Raw genomic sequence first — 17,785 nt, 5'->3', positions numbered from 1 at the left:
AACAAAAGACTTCATAAACTTTTTATTGACCCATATTCTAACCCTACCCCGACCTGTATTTGACGTCTTTTGTTTAGACCTGAATATGAGTTGAGTCAGAATATAAACCGGACCAGGTCAAATATGATCCGCATTTGACCATATAACTCGACTCATATTCTAACCCGACCAGAGACCCAAGTATCCAACCCATCCGACCCGTTTAACAAATATAGTAAGTAGTGAAATGTGATCCGGAAGAATTACGGAAGTGGAGTTACTTATAGAGGAGTGTCTTTAGCGTACAAATCACTACCTCTCTATTTAAAGAACACCTCCAACAGAACCAGCTCACCTTCTACTGTCTCTCCCCCACCTTCAAACTTTCAGTTTCACCCAACTCAACTCAACTCAACTCAACTCAACTCTCTCCCATAAATAACCGCCATACCAAAAACACCATCAACTCATCTTCAACCAGCGACTCTCTCTTTCGAATTACGAGTAAAATAATGGCAAGTCGAGATCCGGAGAAGAACAATTACTACCCCACACAACAAACAACAAGAACAACAACTGGGTATCAAATCGACGATAACAGACAATGGACGTCGTGGTTAGTTCCGATAATTGTGGTTGCAAATGTTGCTGTTTTTATTGCTCTAATGTTTATCAACAATTGTCCGAAAAATAACTTGGGTTTTGGTAATTGTCTTCCTAAGTTCCTTGGCCGCCTCTCGTTTCAACCTCTCCGTCAGAACCCGCTTCTCGGCCCGTCTCCTAACACGTTACGTTTTCTCTCTAATTCTCCTTATTTATTTTATGCTCGATTTTATTCTATTTTTACCCGCAATTTTATTTCCAGTCCATTCATGATTATTTGTTGCTTTCTGGATTTTACTTTTAGAGTTTAGTAATTGTAATTATTGTATAAGACGGTCTTACATTGCGGTGTGTCAATTTTGCTTGAATATGATCTCTCAATGGTTTTAGTGTCTCAATGTTTGCCTTTCTGTCTCTTAAATAAGTTACTCCCTCCGTTTCGGTCAATTGTTGTCCTTTGGGTTTGGCACAACCGCACAAAGTCCAAGTAAAGGGGACGGGGGCCAATTATAAGATGACAAGTGGACTAAATTGAGCGTGAAAAACTAAATTGCTCATCAAATGCAATCCTAAAATAAAAAAGACAACAATTGACCGAGACACAAAAAAATGGGATAGGACAACAAATGACCGGGACAGAGAGAATAGTTTGACTGGTGTATCCGTCTTAATTTTAAGATGGTTAATTCATTCTATCTACTTTATTTATTTGAAATACCTGACTGTATGCTCATTTCTATTGATTTTTGACCACAGTATCATTTGTTTCAAGTCACAATTTATCTCTCTGATGTCGCTTTTTAGTTGTTAAGGTTTCGAGTTGATTGATGATTATTTGTTGTTTTCTGTTTTTGAACTTACGTAATCTAGGTTTCGGAATTGTGGTTAGTTTTAGATTTTTAATGGTTTTAAGGTGTGGCAATTTGGCTTGAATATGATCTCTCAATGTAGGCTCTGCTATAATCCTCACATACCCCTTTTTGTCTCTTGAAATAAATTTTGCCCTCGATTTCATTTGTTTCATGTCACAATTTAGCCCTATGATGTCGCTTTTTAGTTGTTACTTAAAGTTACCAGTCGATTGATGATTATTTGTTGTTTTCTGTTTTTGGATCCTTGGAGTAGAACGGTTCTCAACTTACTTAATCTAGGTTTAGGAATTGTATTTAGTTTTAGACCTTTAATGGTTTTAAGGTGTGACAATTTTGCTTGAATATGATCTCTCAATGTAGGCTCTACGCCTTTTGTCTCTTAAATAAACTGAGTACTATCAACATTGCTTGACAGTCGAGAGTTTTTGATGTTTAGGGAACATGCTTGGCTATTACAGTAGCGATATTTCTTAAACTCTTCAGCCTTGTGTTTCCATTAGGCTTATTGCGAAATGGACGATGTTTATGTTCATTGTGCAATTTTTTTTTTTCCTTTTAAAGTTGTGTCTTCACTTTTGTTGGACTGGCTGTTGGGTACAACTACCTTCATTCCTGTGATATCAACGCCTCGTAGAATGATTTACTTTGTTCTTAGCTTCTGATATAGAAGTTCCATAGCAGTATTCCTAACAGCGTGAATGTTTTTTTATATATATGATTGCAGATTAATTAAAATGGGTGCCCTTCAGTGGGATAGGGTGGTGTATCAGCATCAAGGATGGAGACTCATAACCTGTATTTGGTTGCATGCTGGTTTGATTCATCTTTTCGCTAATATGCTCAGTTTGGTTCTTATTGGTATCCGCCTCGAACAGCAATTTGGCTTTGGTATGCTACCTATATTTCAAGAAAGATTTAAATTTACAAAAATAGATTTGTCAAGTTTCTCGATTTCATATCTTGATTGTGCCTTTTGAACCACTGTTCGGTACTTGGGTGTTTGTAAACCGCTAGTGGGTTTAAGTAAAGCCTTCTGTCTCTGTCCAGCTAGTGTACAAGGATCTTCCGATTAACCTTGAACCATGCAACTATGTTTTGGGCTCATTTAACTACCTGTTTTTTTCATCTTCATCTTCATCACCATCATCATCCTCTCTCCTTCCTCTCTTTGTTACATTTATAGATGACTATGTTGAGTTCGCTTTCAGTAGCTTACTGCAAACAAGCACTTACTGTTCTGTTTCCTTTGGTTAGTGCGAATTGGAGTATTGTACCTGGTTTCAGGCATTGGAGGATCAGTTCTCTCATCACTCTTCCTCAGAGAGACCGTATCTGTGGGAGCATCTGGAGCATTATTCGGACTTCTTGGTGCAATGCTTTCGGAGCTCTTGACAAATTGGACTATCTATTCAAACAAGGTAACCCTCTATCTACTACACTCATTATATCGTCAATGCTTATGCTTTCAAATAATGAACAAATGGGGAATTTTATTCAAATATTTTCGAAAGTTCAAATAAACTGTGGCATGCAGTATTCAGTATACAGCTGAAGTGAACTTAATAGTCAATGTACAATGTGTTCTTACAGGTTGCTGCTCTGCTCACACTTGTGGTTATGATTGTCATTAACTTGGCAGTTGGAATCCTTCCTCATGTAGACAATTTTGCGCACCTTGGGGGTTTTATAACGGGATTCCTGCTTGGGTTTGTGCTGCTCTTACGTCCTCGATTTGGGTGGCGTGAACGTCATCAACTGCCTGAGCATTTACGTGTCAAGAGCAAATTTTTACCATACCAACTGGTTTTATTCGTCATCGCCTTAGCTGTGCTGATAGCTGGGTAAGCCCTTTCCCTAGAACTCACCCTTTTACGGCAACAGGCTGTACTTTAAAAAATGTTGTTTGGTTTATGAATTAACCAGACGACAGCTAGTTACATGGCTAGGCGTGGTTGTTTTAACGGAAATTTCCCATGGTACCCCTTAATTTTGTCAGATTTCCCATGGTACCCCTGCTTTTAAGAATTTGCCTATGGTATCCTTGAGGTTTCATTTTTGTGCCTATGGTACCCCCTAATGTAACAGTCGTTAAATGGAGATTAAGTTTTGATGATGTGGCAATAAATTAGTAATTAAAAATTACGGAAATTTCTCATGGTATCCCTTAATTTTGTCAGGTTTCCCATGGTTCCTCCTGAAAACTCTCATTTTGATGGATTATAGTCCTTGACTGCGTATAAACATAAACTAAATTGGTGATCTAATTTAGAGTTCTTGTTTGATTTCCTAATATTTTAAGCTAGGCTGAGATTCCGAAGAAAATCTGTTTGCAAATATGTTAATTAGGATTGTCTAGAAGTATTCCCGACTATCGTGCATGTTTAAGCGTCAGACTGGTCTAATTTTATGAAAATTCATGTTTTTGGCATAAAATGAATTGTTCAAATGTCATACGCATGTCTGTGTCTCGGTATGCAAGATCATATGTAGAGTCAGTGCAATATAGATTGAAAATTTGTCTGACCTTGAAATCTACTGATATTTTACCTCATTACGGACCTACCAACATAACCAATGTGTAAATTGCGATGGTTGGGTTGATTAGAATGTGACATGTGATTGCAACAGGTACACAGTAGGGATGATAATGCTGTTTAAAGGGAAGGATGGGAATGATCATTGTAAATGGTGTCATTACCTAAGTTGCGTGCCTTCTTCTAGATGGAAGTGTTGAGCCTGAACATGGTCATAACCTCACTCCGGCCTTCCATTCACGTTTGTTTGTTTGTCGATGGGTTTTGGTATATACTCAGATTTGTGTTACCTCAGAAGTGTTGAGCCTGAACATGGGAGTATATATATAGAGATAGATAGATTGGTACGATACGCCTGCATCTCTGTACTGTTAATTTGTGTTACCTCAGATTGTTGGCACGAGTATATTCTAGTAGTAAACACGAATGCTATATATTTGGTGACAATTATATATAGACTGGAGAACATTGTGAATTTATGTTCGTCTCTGTAACTGTGAAAGTCGGGTTTGATGTGGACACAAAGAATGAGCCATACATACAGCAGGGCATTGATGCCTGTCGACTAATGAGATCGTGTCACGTTCCTGTGCAGATATGTTATCGGATAATTAGACATATCAGTGTTCATATATTTTTTTTTGGGATATCGAAACGCACTTAGTTGCGTTACATATCAGTGTTCATATCAAAGTATCATGATTTCAGTTTTTTTTTTTTTTTTTTTTTTTTGACGATCTGTGTGCATCTCAAGAGGGTGTGAATTCGATTGTTTCCCCGTGTAAATCAGCATTGCTGTGAACAATCGTCCGTCATGAGTCATGACCAACTCCGCCGGAATGAAACTCCCACCAATTTGATACACAAAAATGACACTTGCCTTCTATTGCCTCTCCGAGTCTCCGACCGATCAACCAATATCTTGTCCATTTGTGTCACGTCGATTTTTATTATTTTAACACTTATTAATGATCAAAACTTAACTTTGAAACTTTAACCTCAAAAGTCAAATTAAAAAGATTATTTTGAGATGGAGGAAGTATATCCTATCTTAAACACCACCCATACCCCTTTCATTAAGATCAAGCAAAAATTAATCTGGCCAGTCCGAACTCCAAACCCACCAGGATCTTCTATTTTTAAATATATCCCACTCACCACATTTCCACTAAATAGTCATACAACACTATGGCCCTGTTTGGCAAAACTACCTGAAAAGGTAGCTAAAACCTGAAAAAATAGCTGAAAATTGAAAAGCTAACTGAAACCTGAAAAAGTAATTGATAAGGTAGCTGAAAAGGAGAAGCTGATAAGTTAACTGATTATATAAAAATGTGTTTGGCAAACTAGCTGAAAATGTAGCTGATTTTGGTAAAATGACGTAAAAGGATATGAAAATTATTTAATACTCCCTCCTATTCACTATATTCTTCCCTATTTCCTTATTCGGATTATTCGGGTTTTCTTCCCTATTTCCTTTTTTGGGTTGATTTGTGTGGTCCAAATTAAATTGCATGTAGGGTAGTGTGTTTTGTGTGGTCCAAATTCACTTTCTTATTTCTTGTGCAAAAAAGAAATGGGAAGAATATAGTGAATATGAGGGAGTATTATAGAATAAAGGGATACCAAATGGAAAATAAGTTATTTCAGGTACCTGATTTCTCAAATGCTACCTGAAGTAGCATTTTATTTCAGGTACCTTATTTGACCAAATAAGACACTTGTAAAAAAATCAGGTAGCTAAAATTTTGGTCAAATAAGTTACCTAAAATATCGTGTCAAACGGAGCCTATATATCTACGTGGAATGGTCCAACGATAATAAATCCATATACGTTCAGGTTGTGAACAACGATTCCTGAAAAAAAAAAAAAAGAAAAATATAAGTGAATATAATTGTGAACAATGACTCATAATTCATAAACTTCAAAATTTCCAAATTTGGATACATAACTACACTCTTCCACTCACAAACTCCAATAAATCAAGCTCCATTAATGGCGACCTTGTACCAGCTATCAAATCACACCTCAATCAATCAATCTCTCTCCTCTCAAAAATGGAGGAAAGCATACTCGATTTCATAGGTTCAGAACTAATCGCAGTAATCACTCCTGTATCAATCTGCATGTTCTTAGTAGTCCTCTTACTTTCCTCTTTCTCTTCTCCAACTTCATCGCAACTCGTAAGCTTCATTAATCTCGTCTTCGCCGAAAATCCGACGGATTCAACCGCTGTGAAACTCACCGGCGCAGTTGAAAACGCCGTCGTTTTCATCTTACTCATCGCCGCCGTCACCTTCCTGATAGTAATTCTCTACTACTATAATTGCACTAATTTCTTGAAGAATTACATGCGATTTTCGATCTTTTTTATGTTGTTAACTTTAGGAGGTGCGATTATTCTTTCAATTGTCCGTCATTTTAGCATTGATGTTGATGTTGCGAGCTTCGCGGTGTTTATGTTGAATTTTTCGGCGGTGGGAGTGGTGGCGGTGTTTGGCGGTGGTGGAGTGCCGATTGTGGTGACGCAGGGGTATACGGTGGCTTTAGGGATAATTATGGCGGCGTGGTTTACGCAATTGCCGGAATGGACCACTTGGGCGTTGTTGGTGGCGTTGTCGGTTTATGATTTGGTGGCGGTGTTGATGCCGGGTGGACCGTTGAAGATTCTGCTGGAGTTGCAACAGAGTAGGGATGATGATGATTTGCCTGCACTTGTGTATGAAGCTCGACCTAGGGTTATGGTTTCGAGGGGTGGGGGTATCGAAATGCAGAGTCTGGGTGGGAATGATGGAAATGTGGGTGATAGAGAAGAGGAAAGAGTGGGATTGGTGTCGAATTTGGTGAGTTCGAGTGAAATTGGTGTGGCGGATGAGGAAAGGCCTAGGGTTAGGGTTAGGGTTAGCGGTTTGAGGGGTGAGGGAGAGATTGGCGGGTTGGGAGATCATGTGGGTATCGAAATGGAGAGTCTGGGTGGAAATGGTGGAAATGTGGGTGATAGAGAAGAGGAAAGGGTGGGATTGGTGTCGAATTTGGGGAGTTCGAGTGAAATTGGTGTGACGGATGAGGAAAGGCCTAGGGTTAGGGTTAGCGGTTTGAGGGGTGAGGGAGAGATTGGCGGGTTGGGAGATCATGTGGGTATCGAAATGGAGAGTCTGGGTGGAAATGTGAGTGATAGAGAAGAGGAAAGGGTGGGATTGGTGTCGAATTTGGTGAGTTCGAGTGAAATTGGTGTGGCGGAGGAGGAAAGGCCTAGGGTTAGGGTTAGCGGTTTGAGGGGTGAGGGAGATCATGTGGGTATCGAAATGGAGAGTCTGGGTGGAAATGTGAGTGATAGAGAAGAGGAAAAGGTGGGATTGGTGTCGAATTTGGGGAGTTGGAGTGAAATTGGTGTGGCGGATGAGGAAAGGTCAGGACTTGTCGAGGGGCATGGTGGTGTGGTGGAGGAGGATGATGATTCAGAGATTATAATTCAACGTTCTGGGCTTGGACTCGGGGATTTTGTGTTTTATAGTGTGCTGGTGGGGAGAGCTGGAATGTATGATCTTATGACTGTTTATGCTTGCTACCTTGCTATTATATCAGGCCTTGCTTGTACTATTACTTTTTCAAATATGTGGCGTAGATCCCTGCCTGCATTGCCCATTTCGATTGCTTTAGGAGTTGCTTTTTACTTCTTGACCCGTTTGTTGATGGAACCTTTTGTCGTTCAGTCATCTACAAATTTGCTGATGTTTTGACTCGATTACATTTCATGTTCGAGTTGTGGATTATGATTGTGGTATCCTTGACTAGGCAAAGGGATTATGTAGTAATGTAATTATGCGAACAACCTTGGTAGTTGGTACTGTATGTAGCTTATCGGTTTGGCGTTCTCTGATCTGCAAATATATCCATCTTTGCTGTCGAAATCCTTTTCTTTTTTGTCATAATTTGTAATGGATATTCCAAGTTGCCTCAGGTCTGTTACTAAGCGGAAAGCATATGCATGCAATTTCAGGCCAGAAAATCGAAGAGTAAGCACCGTTTTATTTCATTTGATTTTATTCCTTGACGATTTATAATAGAATCCAACAGAAAAAAGAAGGGCCGAGGAGACATCAATTTGCCTCGGCCTTATTGCTGGCCAACGTCTAGGAAGCGAATTTAAAGAGAGGAAATATGTGATTTCTTTAACTGGTGTGGGTTTATCGGTTAATATTCCATGTATGCTATGGTATTCCTCGGTGTGGAGTTAATGTATTTATGCAAAGTGATGCAGTTGTTGAGGCCTTTGAGAGAGAAACCTGTTGAGTAAAGACTTAATTCTATAAGATATCGGGAGTATTGTACACAAGGTTCCGAGTTAGTGGTAGTCTTTGCTCACTCGTGGATCGTTCTGTTGAGTGCTTATCAATGTCATTACTCTGTTTTGTTAATCATATTTTCACCACTGCATATGCTAGTCAAGTGGAGTATGCTAAAGTCTCGGCTAAATATTGGAAACAGAGGGCCAAGATGAAATGGAACACCGAGGGAGATACATGCTCCAAGTACTTCTTTAATTGGGTTAAGGGTAGGGCAGGCAGGAATTACATTGTTGGGATTAAAATGGATAATGGGAAGTGGAATTTTGACAATGAGGGTATTAAGGGATTATTTGTCCAATTCTATTCTAGACTCTTTCAGGAAGGAGCGAATCAGATCAGTTTTGATGAGTACCGCCCTACTGTGAAAAATTTGTTCAGTATTAATAAAGAGGATGCACTTTGCATTCGTTTTACCCCTAAGGAGGTTCGTACGGCTGTGTTTCAACTTGGTCCGTTAAAATCTCCGGGACCTGATGGTATTCCTGCTATCTTCTTCCATAAGTGTTGGCATTTTATTAAGCATGATGTTGTTGGGACTGTCTTGGCTATCCTCAATGGTAATAGCTCACCAGAATTTCTGAATAAGACTTTCTTAGTTCTTATCCCGAAATCTAGTGCCCCTGAAACAGTTGATAACTTTCGGCCGATTAGCTTATGCAATGTTATAATGAAAGTCATTACTAGATGTATCACTAACCGATTGAAAAAGTACATGGGAAAACTAGTGGGTGACTTTCAAAATGCTTTTGTCCCTGGGAGGAATATTGGTGATAATATTTTAATTACAAATGAAATATTACACAAAATTTCTTCATCTAGAAGTGGTAGGATGGGTAGGATGGCCTTTAAGGCTGACATGAGTAAAACCTATGATCGGTTGGAGTGGAATTTTATCAGAGGCACGCTTCTCTTGATGGGATTCCCTCCTAATTTCATTCAGCTTATTATGAAGTGTATCACGACGGTGTCTTATGAAATTCTGGTTAATGGAGTTCCTTCAAGACGTATCCACCCGAGTTGCGGCCTTCGTCAGGGCGATCCTCTTTCCCCTTATATTTTTGTTATGTGCACGGAAATTCTCTCGTTAAACATTCTACGTATGGAGAAGGAGGAGATTATACGAGGAATAAAGATCAACAGAAATAGTATCCCTATCTCCCATATGCTTTTTGCGGATGATTCTATGTTTTTTATTGAAGGTAATTCTAAGAGTTGCGAAAGCCTTGACAAAGTTATTAAGGATTATTGTCATGCCTCCGGCCAAGTTATTAATGATAATAAGTCCTCTATGATGTTAAGTTCGAGCTCTAGTCTGTCTTTTGCTCGAAAATGCTTGAAAACCTTCAACATACCGTGTAACACTAGTTTGGGATCTTACTTGGGTATTCCTACGGACGTGGGACTCTCAGGTGGGATTAAAAGTAAAAGGGAAATTTTTGAGTTTATCATTGATAAGGTAAGGAAGCGATTATCTTCATGGAATTGAATTCTTCTATCGTCGGCGGGTAGATTGGCTTTGATTTCTTCTGTCTTCTCCTCCCTCTCGGTTTACTTTCTATCGGTATTCAAAATACCGGTAAGTGTGACAAAAAAATTAGATGCTATTTTGTCACATTTTTGGTGGGCGGGTCATAAGAAATCTCCCTCTATTAGCTGGTGTGGTAGGCTTTTCCTTAGTCAACCCAAAGGGAATGGTGGTCTGGGTATTAGACGTATGAAGGAGTTCAACCAAGCACTTCTAGCAAAGATTGGACGGAGAATGATCACTCACCCTGATTCTATTCTCTGTAAGTCTATTGGTGTTAAATATGGCCTAAAGTGGCGTGATGGTGATCTGCTTTTTAACGATGACAAGAGTAATTCTTCGTGGGGATGGAAAGGTATTGTTTGGGGCCTTCAACTCATCAAACCTCATTTAGCATGGAACTTCTCCTCTTTTTCCGACCTTGGTGTTTGGAATACTAAATGGGTTCATGGAACGGTGCCGAAACCACGATGTGTTGAGCTTCTTACTGATTCACCCAACTTGTGTAATTTGAGAATCAAAGATCTTATTTGCAACAACAACAACAGTTGGGACCATAGACTTGTGTCTATGTCTTTTGATGAAACTTCCATTAAGGACATTCTTGCTATTCCAATTCGATGCTCTGAAGACAGCGACATCTTCTATTGGTCTACCTCGTCATCTGGGAATTACTCAGTTAAGATTGGTTATCACATTGCTCTTCAAAATTATTTGGAACACTTGACTTCCCCGAAGGACCGATCAAGAGTTCTGCTTTGCATGTATGGGTGTCTTTCAAAAATCCTTTGGAACTGTCGGGTACGAAAAAGTGGATCATTCTCTTATGGAAACTTCTCACGGAATCGTTGCCCACTGGGGAAGGATTCCTAAGGAGGGGCTTTGATGGTCCTTTTACTTGCGTGCTTTGTGATTCACAAGAAACGGAATCACCGGAACACTTGTTCCGGGACTTTTCATTTGCTAACGAGTTTGGGAAGTCTCTGGGGATTAGGGCACAATCAGGGGATAATTTGAGTCTCCGGTCTTGGGTTTGCAATTGGCTCTTCGTTCTTTTTAAGGCTGAAAATAAGCATGAGGCTTGTCTCTCCTTTTTGTGTACCATTTGGACTATTTGGGTGGTAAGGTGCAGAAAGATTTTTGATAGTACCGAGTGCTCCAATATTGGTGCTATCTTTCTTTATCAAGACTCCCTTAACTTAGCTCTTTCTGCTGAAGATGGGAAACCGGGGCCCATAGCTTTCCAAACACCGATGGAGGAGGACTTGACTAATCTTAGGAATGGAGTACCCTTTCCTCTGATTCAGAGTTCTGTGAGTTGCTCTCGGACTCATATTTATGTGGATGCGGCGTGGTCTAAAGAGTTTGCTGTTGGGTTTGGCGGATACATCCTTTTTGATAATGATATTGTTTCTGAATTCTGTATCAAAGGAATGGCAGAGAATGCTGAACAAGCGGAAGCTTTGGCAATTAGGGAAGCCTTAAAGTGGGCGCTCTCGCGCAACATCCTCCATATTAACATTTTCTCTGATTGTCTACAGGTTCTTGCCCAAGTCCTACGATTTTCTCAACTCAAACATTGGACAAGGAACACTATTGACGATATAACCGATCTAGCAGCAAACTTTCATTGTATTACTTTTGCTTATGTTCCTAGAATTTGTAACAAAGCCGCTCATAGGATAGCTAAGCGTGCTATTAATATGTAGGTCTCGTTAACCCGATTGTCAAAAAAAAAAAAAAAAATCATATTTTCAGAAATTATGGTTTTAGCAATCTATAGTTCTGTATCACTGTACCAGTCACTTTTAAACTTGATTGGCTATTTGTGTTTTCAGTATTGATGGCCTCTGGCCTCTTGCTATGCATTTACTCCCTCCGTCCAAATCATTTGTTTACCTTTTATATTCTTTGTGATGAGTATTTTCTAAGGTAAACAAATCATTAGGACGGAAGGAGTACTAACTGCGATGGGTATAAACTTTAAGGTGTTTATTTTTGCTTGTCTTGCTCTCTTAACTTAGCGAGGGACATACGGCCTAGTTTATATTTGAGCTAGCTTGTCATAGCTCTGTGCACGGATATGCCCGTTTTAAATGAGAATTTGTGCAAATTGCAATGTTATTTGGTAAATTGGTAAAATCGTTGGTATGAGGCTTGCTTCTCAATTTACTTCTAGAATAAATTTTAGTGTTTTTGACATTAGTAATTTAGTACCAGATGTACTTGATTTTTAGATCGTAGAGATGACGTGTGCGCACGGCGCACCTGAGTCTATTTAGCTTTCAGTTAATTGTTGTTTAAGTTTCACAATGAGAGAAAGGTAAGCAAAACTAATGAATTTCAGACTATTTGATTTGTCCAAAATGTATTTTATTAGGATAATAATCTTATTAAAAGTTAGTTGTATATTTTTATCAGTTTGTCAAAACTACTTTCTAATATCGCTCGAAACTACTTTTGATTGATTTTTGATGTTGTAAAACGACTAAAATGACTGCTAGTTAATCATACCCCTTTCCGGATTTACTTGTGTTTATCTTCAACGTACCGTATCTTAATCATCCTTCAATTCTAACATCTCTTATGAATGACTCATCATTGTCGATAATCCTATACTGATTAATATTTATTGAAAACAGTTATTTAATTATTCATCATCCCACTTAATGACCAAACTATTCAAGCCGACCCGACTCTCCCCCAACTCAGGCCAGGTTAACCTGGCCTATCACCCAAGCTTGAATGTTGAAACCCTACAAAAAAAAATGCCTAAACTAACTCGCCGTGAATATGATAGCTCATAATATTACTCAGGAAGTTCTATGGTAAGTTATGCTACTTGTTGCTGTTAAAAAAAAAAAAACACGTCAATGAACCAGGTAAAAGGTTGACCTGAGCTAACCCGACCAACCAATTTGAACCCGTGTTTAAAATAACCTGACTCAAACCGTGACCAACTGACTACCTATACTGAGAACACATTAATAAATCTCTTTAACTAATAAATCCACCTAACCCAAACATTCCAAAATTGGTAACAAATCTTGAACTCAATCTGTACTTGGGCCGGGTTAGAACCGGGCCGGGCTCTCCAGGTCAGGTCCAGGCCAGGCCAAGGGGAAGGGGTGGGCTTGGCCGGGTTGGATATGCTTGACCCGGGCCAGGACCCGCGGCGGGCCAACGACGGGCGGGCCTTGTCATTTTATTTTTTTATTTTTTATTTTTTGCTAAAATGGCGGGCTAAGGCCGGACCGAGCTGGAATTTCAGGACCCGGGTTAGGCCAGGGTTAAGTGGTTAACAACGGCTAAGGCTGGGCCAAGCCGGGCCGGGTCAGGCCAAGTTACATAAAATAACGGGCTACGGCGGGCCGAATCCGGGTTGAATCGGATCAGCCCATGCTAATGACCAGCTCTATCTTGAACATTTCCACCCCAAATTACCTCGTAGACTCACTTCACCTAAAATCTCCATCAAATCAAGCTCCATCAATGGCGACTATCATCTAACATCCATCCAATTACAGCTTAATCAACCTCTCTCCTATCAAAAATGGAGGAAAGCATACTCGAATTCATCGGTTCAGAACTAATCGGAGTAATTTCCCCAGTATCAATCTGTATGTTCTTAGTAGTTCTCTTAGTTTCCTCTCTTTCTCCTTCATCTACATCTTCATCATCATCTTCACCTTCATCGGACCTCGTAAGCGTCGCAAATCTCGTCTACGCCGAAACTCCGACGGATTCAACTGCCACTAAACTCACCGGCGCTGTCGAAAACGCTGTCGTTTTCATCTTCTTCATCGCCGTCGTCACCTTTGTTCTAGTAATTCTCTACTACTATAATTTTACCAATTTCTTGAAGTATTACATGCGATTTTCAACTTTTTTTATATTGTTATCTTTGGGAGGTGCGATTATTCTTTCGATTATTCGTCATTTTAGCATTGATGTTGATTTTGCTAGTTTCGCGGTGTTTATGTTGAATTTTTCGGCGGTGGGAGTGGTGGCGGTGTTTGGTGGAGGAGGAGTGCCGATTGTGGTGACGCAGGGGTATACGGTGGCTTTAGGGATAATTACGGCGGCGTGGTTTACGCAATTGCCGGAGTGGACGACTTGGGTGTTGTTGGTGGCGTTGGCGGTTTACGATTTGGTGGCGGTGTTGGCACCGGGTGGACCGTTAAAGATTTTGGTTGAGTTGGCTCAGAGTAGGGATGATGATTTGCCTGCTCTTGTGTATGAAGCTCGACCTAGGGTTAGGGTTTCAAGGGGTGGGGGTGGGAGAGGAGGAGGGGGTGCAATTGTTGGGTTGGAGACGGTTGTGGTTTCGGAGAATGTTGGGGTGGAAATGCGGAGTTTGGGTGGAAATGATGGCACTAGGGAAAGGGAAGGGGAGAGGGTGGGATTGGTGTCGAATTTGGAGAGTTCGAGTGAGATTGGGGTGGTCGATGAGGAGAGGCCTATGGTCAGGGATAGAGGTTCGGGGGTGCTTGGGGTTTCGGACAATGTGGTTGTTGAAATGCGGAATTTGAGTGCAAATGATGGAAATGTGGGATTGGTGTCGAATTTGGGGAGTTCGAGTGAGACTAGTGTGGCGGATGAGGAAAGGTCACGACTTATGGAGGGACGTGGTAGCGGGGAGGAGGATGATGATGATTCAGAGATGACAGTTCGAGGTATTAAGCTTGGATTAGGGGATTTTGTGTTTTACAGCGTGTTGGTGGGTAGAGCTGCCATGTATGATCTTATGACTGTGTATGCATGTTACCTTGCTATCATATCGGGACTTGCTTGTACTCTGATTTTGTTGTCTGTGGCGCGTAGAGCCTTGCCTGCATTGCCCATTTCGATTGCTTTAGGGATTGCTTTTTACTTCTTGACCCGGTTGTTGATGGAGCCTTTTGTCGTTCACACATCTACAAATTTGCTGATGTTTTGACTCGATTACGTTCCATGTCCAAGTTGTCGATAATGATTGTAGTATCCTTCACTAGGCAAAGGGATTATGTAGTAGTAATGTAATTATACGAACAATGAGTTATATTGATGACACAATTGTTTTGGTTCATGATTGAACCTTGGTAGTTGGTACTGATTAAATGAAGCTTATCGGTTTTAATTTTGGCGTTCTCTGATCTGCAAACATATCTTCCTTTGCTGTCAAACTCCTTTTTTTTTTTCCCTTTGTCATGGATGTTCCAAGGAGAGACATAATTTTCTGCAACTGGCATCTAAGTCGTTTATTAATTCTCTATAGTGCTATATAGGGCTTCATCGAGTATCGGTTGTGTTTGAGAAAGATAATCTTAAGCATAACGATAATTCTACTTCGTCTTTCAAAATCGTTTTAATCTTTATTCTCGATTTGAATTTTAAGTTTTTATAAAAGAAATCTGGAATTCGTTTTTAAAACCTATAAGTCTTACCTTGACTTTGTATTACGTTTCGCTCTCCTCTTGCTTTTCATTTTTCCATTTCTATTTTTTTTCGCATTTTGAGGTGTGCGTTACCCATGGACGGTCCTAAAGGATGATTCATGTCAGCCGACCCAAATTATTTTGGGATTAAGGCTCTGATGTTGTTGTTGTTGTTGTTGTTGTTGTTGTTGTTGTATCATGTCTGTTGAGAAATCGAACCCGTGTATGATGGGGAAGGGAATGTTTTGGAGATAGGAAGGATGTGATTTTTTTAACTGGTTTGGGTTTTATCAGTTGATATTCCATGGGTACTGTTGTAGACCTCAGTGTCGGGTTGATCTACTTACTCTTAACTGGTTTTGGTTTTATCAGTTGATATTCCATGTGTACTGTTGTAGACCTCTGGTGTCGGGTTGATCTACTTACTCAAGTGAATGCAGTTGTAGAGGACTTGAGGCCCTTTAAGAATTTTGGCAATGTAAACAAATTGAAGTTGAAGTCATGACTTTCTTAGAATTTTGGCAATGTAAAATTTTATGGGGAGTCTGGTTATAATAAAAGAAAAGGAAAGAAGAGGAAGAAAGAAATGAATTCCCTTCGATTAAGCAACAATACAACGTACACGGTCATTTTCGTGTTTTTTTTGATAAAAAGCAACACTTTCTTTTTATAATTAGTTGTCAGTTTATGAACACGGTATAAAAATTTCAAAAAGTGGTCGTTATTTATCGAAAGTGATAAAAAGCAATCACTTTCTTTGATCAAGATACTTGTTTGATTTGTAATCATATTTGGCCTAATTTATTGAAAATGAGTTTTTGCTTTTCAAGCTTAACTTATTGCTCATAGCTGCGAGTTTCTAAGAAGCTAGTTTCAACTTCTCGAAAAATAATTATTTGGCCAATTTGTACTTTTTAATAAGAATCAAAACGCACCATGAATAGTTACCACTTACCAACGCCCATAACCACCACTCCACTATCTTTTTTTAATCCATCATATGCTTTTTAATTCAAAAACTTTGAGGCAATAATCATATAAAACAATTGACGAGGGGACTTAGAGCTCTAATGAGCTGAGCATGCTTGTCAAACCCTCGGAATTCGCATGGTCAAAGCGAGCTCGAGCCGAGCTTGGCTAAATATGAGCGGAGTCCGAGTTCAGCAAGGCTCGGCTCGAAAACTCGTTTTGGCTTATTTAATTTTTTTTTTAAATAACTTTTATTCTCGTTACAAACCCGTCTTTCTCAACGGAGGAAACCAGGTGTATATATTCGATCCTGAGTGTAATCAATCAATCAATACTATATATTAATTTTAGAAACCAAGGGACTTCAATGTAATTAAAGAAATTTATACAAATTAATTATACTATATAGTTTTAAATCGATAGCACCGTGTGATGGACCTGATAAAGGGACCTCATTGTAAATATTATATAGTTTTAACTAGACAATGGAACTCGCTTCACTATCGTTCTCTTCACTTAACCTGGACAATGGAACTCGCTTGTGAGTTGTGATTACGGAGCTCATCGTTGTGTTAAACTATTACTTGATCATTTGGGTCCGGATATCGCTAATCTCAGGGATTCTAACAATCTATTGCCGCTCAAGACCTTACAGTATTTTTCTTATCTGGTTTCTCATATATTTACAGATCCCAACACAAGAACGATTTGGAAAGAAAACAACATTCCGTCCCGCCCTCTTCCCGTCTTTTCTTTCCGTTCTGGCCTAATTGTATCTGTTAGGCCCAGATTAGGCTGGCCTGACCATAACCTGGCCTGACCTTACAAGGCTGACTGAAGAAGACGAAGACCGGACAATTCTAGCTGTTATTGCAATCAGGTTGCCTTATCTTTGGAAGAGAAGCCGATGGTAAGCACGAGAATAGCCTGGTGAGTATTAAAGCAAAGGCTAAATTAAGTCAAGAAGAAGCAAAACAATTATATAAAGATATATATTCGTGTCCTATCTTCATGGAAGACTAAGTCTAATTATAAAACCATATTGCCCATGAACCTGGACGTGCAAAGGAAGAGGAAGTTAAGGATCAATCAAATAGGAACGAGTCAACCGGATTAATAGGGAATATGCCCTATTAATCCTCCGTGAATCACTCCGACAAAAGGGAAGGACGTTGAAGACCAAGACAACGTTCGTTTTTATGACTATAAAATCGTAATTCTAGCATTGACAAAGTCATTGATTATTCATTAGTGTGAAATTAGTCTATTACTTATCTTCTCGTCATTTTATTAGCATTCACTTACTTAAACAAAATCAGATTCAGACTTATCAAAATAATATAAACACTATTCTTTTCTCCTAGTCTTTCCTCATTATTCATTTGCAACATACCAAACTTATAGAACTAGATACCCTGACTACTCTATAATTAAGCTTAGGATCCTTTTGGAAAATCCGCTAAAACAATTGGCGCCCACCGTGGGGTATCTAGTTCTTCAACCAATAAAATTCCCCTTATCATTTTTTCATTAATA

The 17,785-nt window shown here is 39.5% G+C and overlaps 4 protein-coding genes across 6 annotated transcripts; all 4 read left to right on the top strand.

Moving 5' to 3' along the window:
- Positions 1–296: 296 nt before the first annotated feature.
- On the top strand, positions 297–4,466 carry LOC141595054 (RHOMBOID-like protein 3). 3 transcript variants are annotated; one of them, XR_012522258.1, is made up of 6 exons: positions 346–766; positions 2,179–2,342; positions 2,709–2,872; positions 3,045–3,295; positions 4,083–4,255; positions 4,308–4,466. XR_012522258.1 is itself a non-coding variant. In XM_074415032.1 (5 exons), the coding sequence occupies exons 1-5, from the start codon at positions 492–494 to the stop codon at positions 4,186–4,188; spliced, it is 960 nt and encodes a 319-aa protein (XP_074271133.1). In that variant the 5' UTR covers positions 297–491; the 3' UTR covers positions 4,189–4,466. The 3 variants fall into 3 exon arrangements, 1 of the variants encoding a protein (XP_074271133.1); XR_012522257.1 differs by having other exon boundaries at positions 4,083–4,271; positions 4,319–4,466; XM_074415032.1 differs by having other exon boundaries at positions 297–766; positions 4,083–4,466.
- A 1,393-nt stretch (positions 4,467–5,859) lies between these two features.
- Positions 5,860–7,900, top strand: LOC141595046 (presenilin-like protein At1g08700). Its single transcript, XM_074415020.1, has one exon. It carries the CDS (start codon positions 6,047–6,049, stop codon positions 7,727–7,729), a length of 1,683 nt encoding a protein of 560 aa, XP_074271121.1. The 5' UTR covers positions 5,860–6,046; the 3' UTR covers positions 7,730–7,900.
- Positions 7,901–10,052: 2,152 nt separating this feature from the next.
- LOC141631283 (uncharacterized) lies at positions 10,053–11,572 on the top strand. The gene is made up of 2 exons (XM_074444000.1): positions 10,053–10,551; positions 10,785–11,572. The coding sequence occupies exons 1-2, from the start codon at positions 10,053–10,055 to the stop codon at positions 11,570–11,572; spliced, it is 1,287 nt and encodes a 428-aa protein (XP_074300101.1).
- Positions 11,573–13,286: 1,714 nt separating this feature from the next.
- Positions 13,287–14,982, top strand: LOC141595038 (presenilin-like protein At1g08700). The gene has a single exon (XM_074415013.1). The coding sequence runs from the start codon at positions 13,417–13,419 to the stop codon at positions 14,800–14,802; it is 1,386 nt and encodes a 461-aa protein (XP_074271114.1). The 5' UTR covers positions 13,287–13,416; the 3' UTR covers positions 14,803–14,982.
- Positions 14,983–17,785: the final 2,803 nt, after the last annotated feature.

The sequence above is a fragment of the Silene latifolia genome, chromosome 1, assembly GCF_048544455.1.
Source record: "Silene latifolia isolate original U9 population chromosome 1, ASM4854445v1, whole genome shotgun sequence".
Taxonomy (NCBI): domain Eukaryota; kingdom Viridiplantae; phylum Streptophyta; class Magnoliopsida; order Caryophyllales; family Caryophyllaceae; genus Silene; species Silene latifolia.
Note: the sequence above shows the minus strand (reverse complement) of the source record. Positions and strands in the feature narration are given on the sequence as shown.

Coding starts and splice junctions, on each gene's coding strand:
- LOC141595054 (XM_074415032.1), top strand. CDS start 492: ATGGCAAGTCGAGATCCGGAGAAGAACAATTACTACCCCACACAACAA. Junction 2,873..3,044: donor GGACTATCTATTCAAACAAG/GTAACCCTCTAT, acceptor GTGTTCTTACAG/GTTGCTGCTCTGCTCACACT. Junction 3,296..4,082: donor TTAGCTGTGCTGATAGCTGG/GTAAGCCCTTTC, acceptor TGATTGCAACAG/GTACACAGTAGGGATGATAA.
- LOC141595046 (XM_074415020.1), top strand. CDS start 6,047: ATGGAGGAAAGCATACTCGATTTCATAGGTTCAGAACTAATCGCAGTA.
- LOC141631283 (XM_074444000.1), top strand. CDS start 10,053: ATGAAGGAGTTCAACCAAGCACTTCTAGCAAAGATTGGACGGAGAATG. Junction 10,552..10,784: donor GAATTACTCAGTTAAGATTG/GTTATCACATTG, acceptor GTGATTCACAAG/AAACGGAATCACCGGAACAC.
- LOC141595038 (XM_074415013.1), top strand. CDS start 13,417: ATGGAGGAAAGCATACTCGAATTCATCGGTTCAGAACTAATCGGAGTA.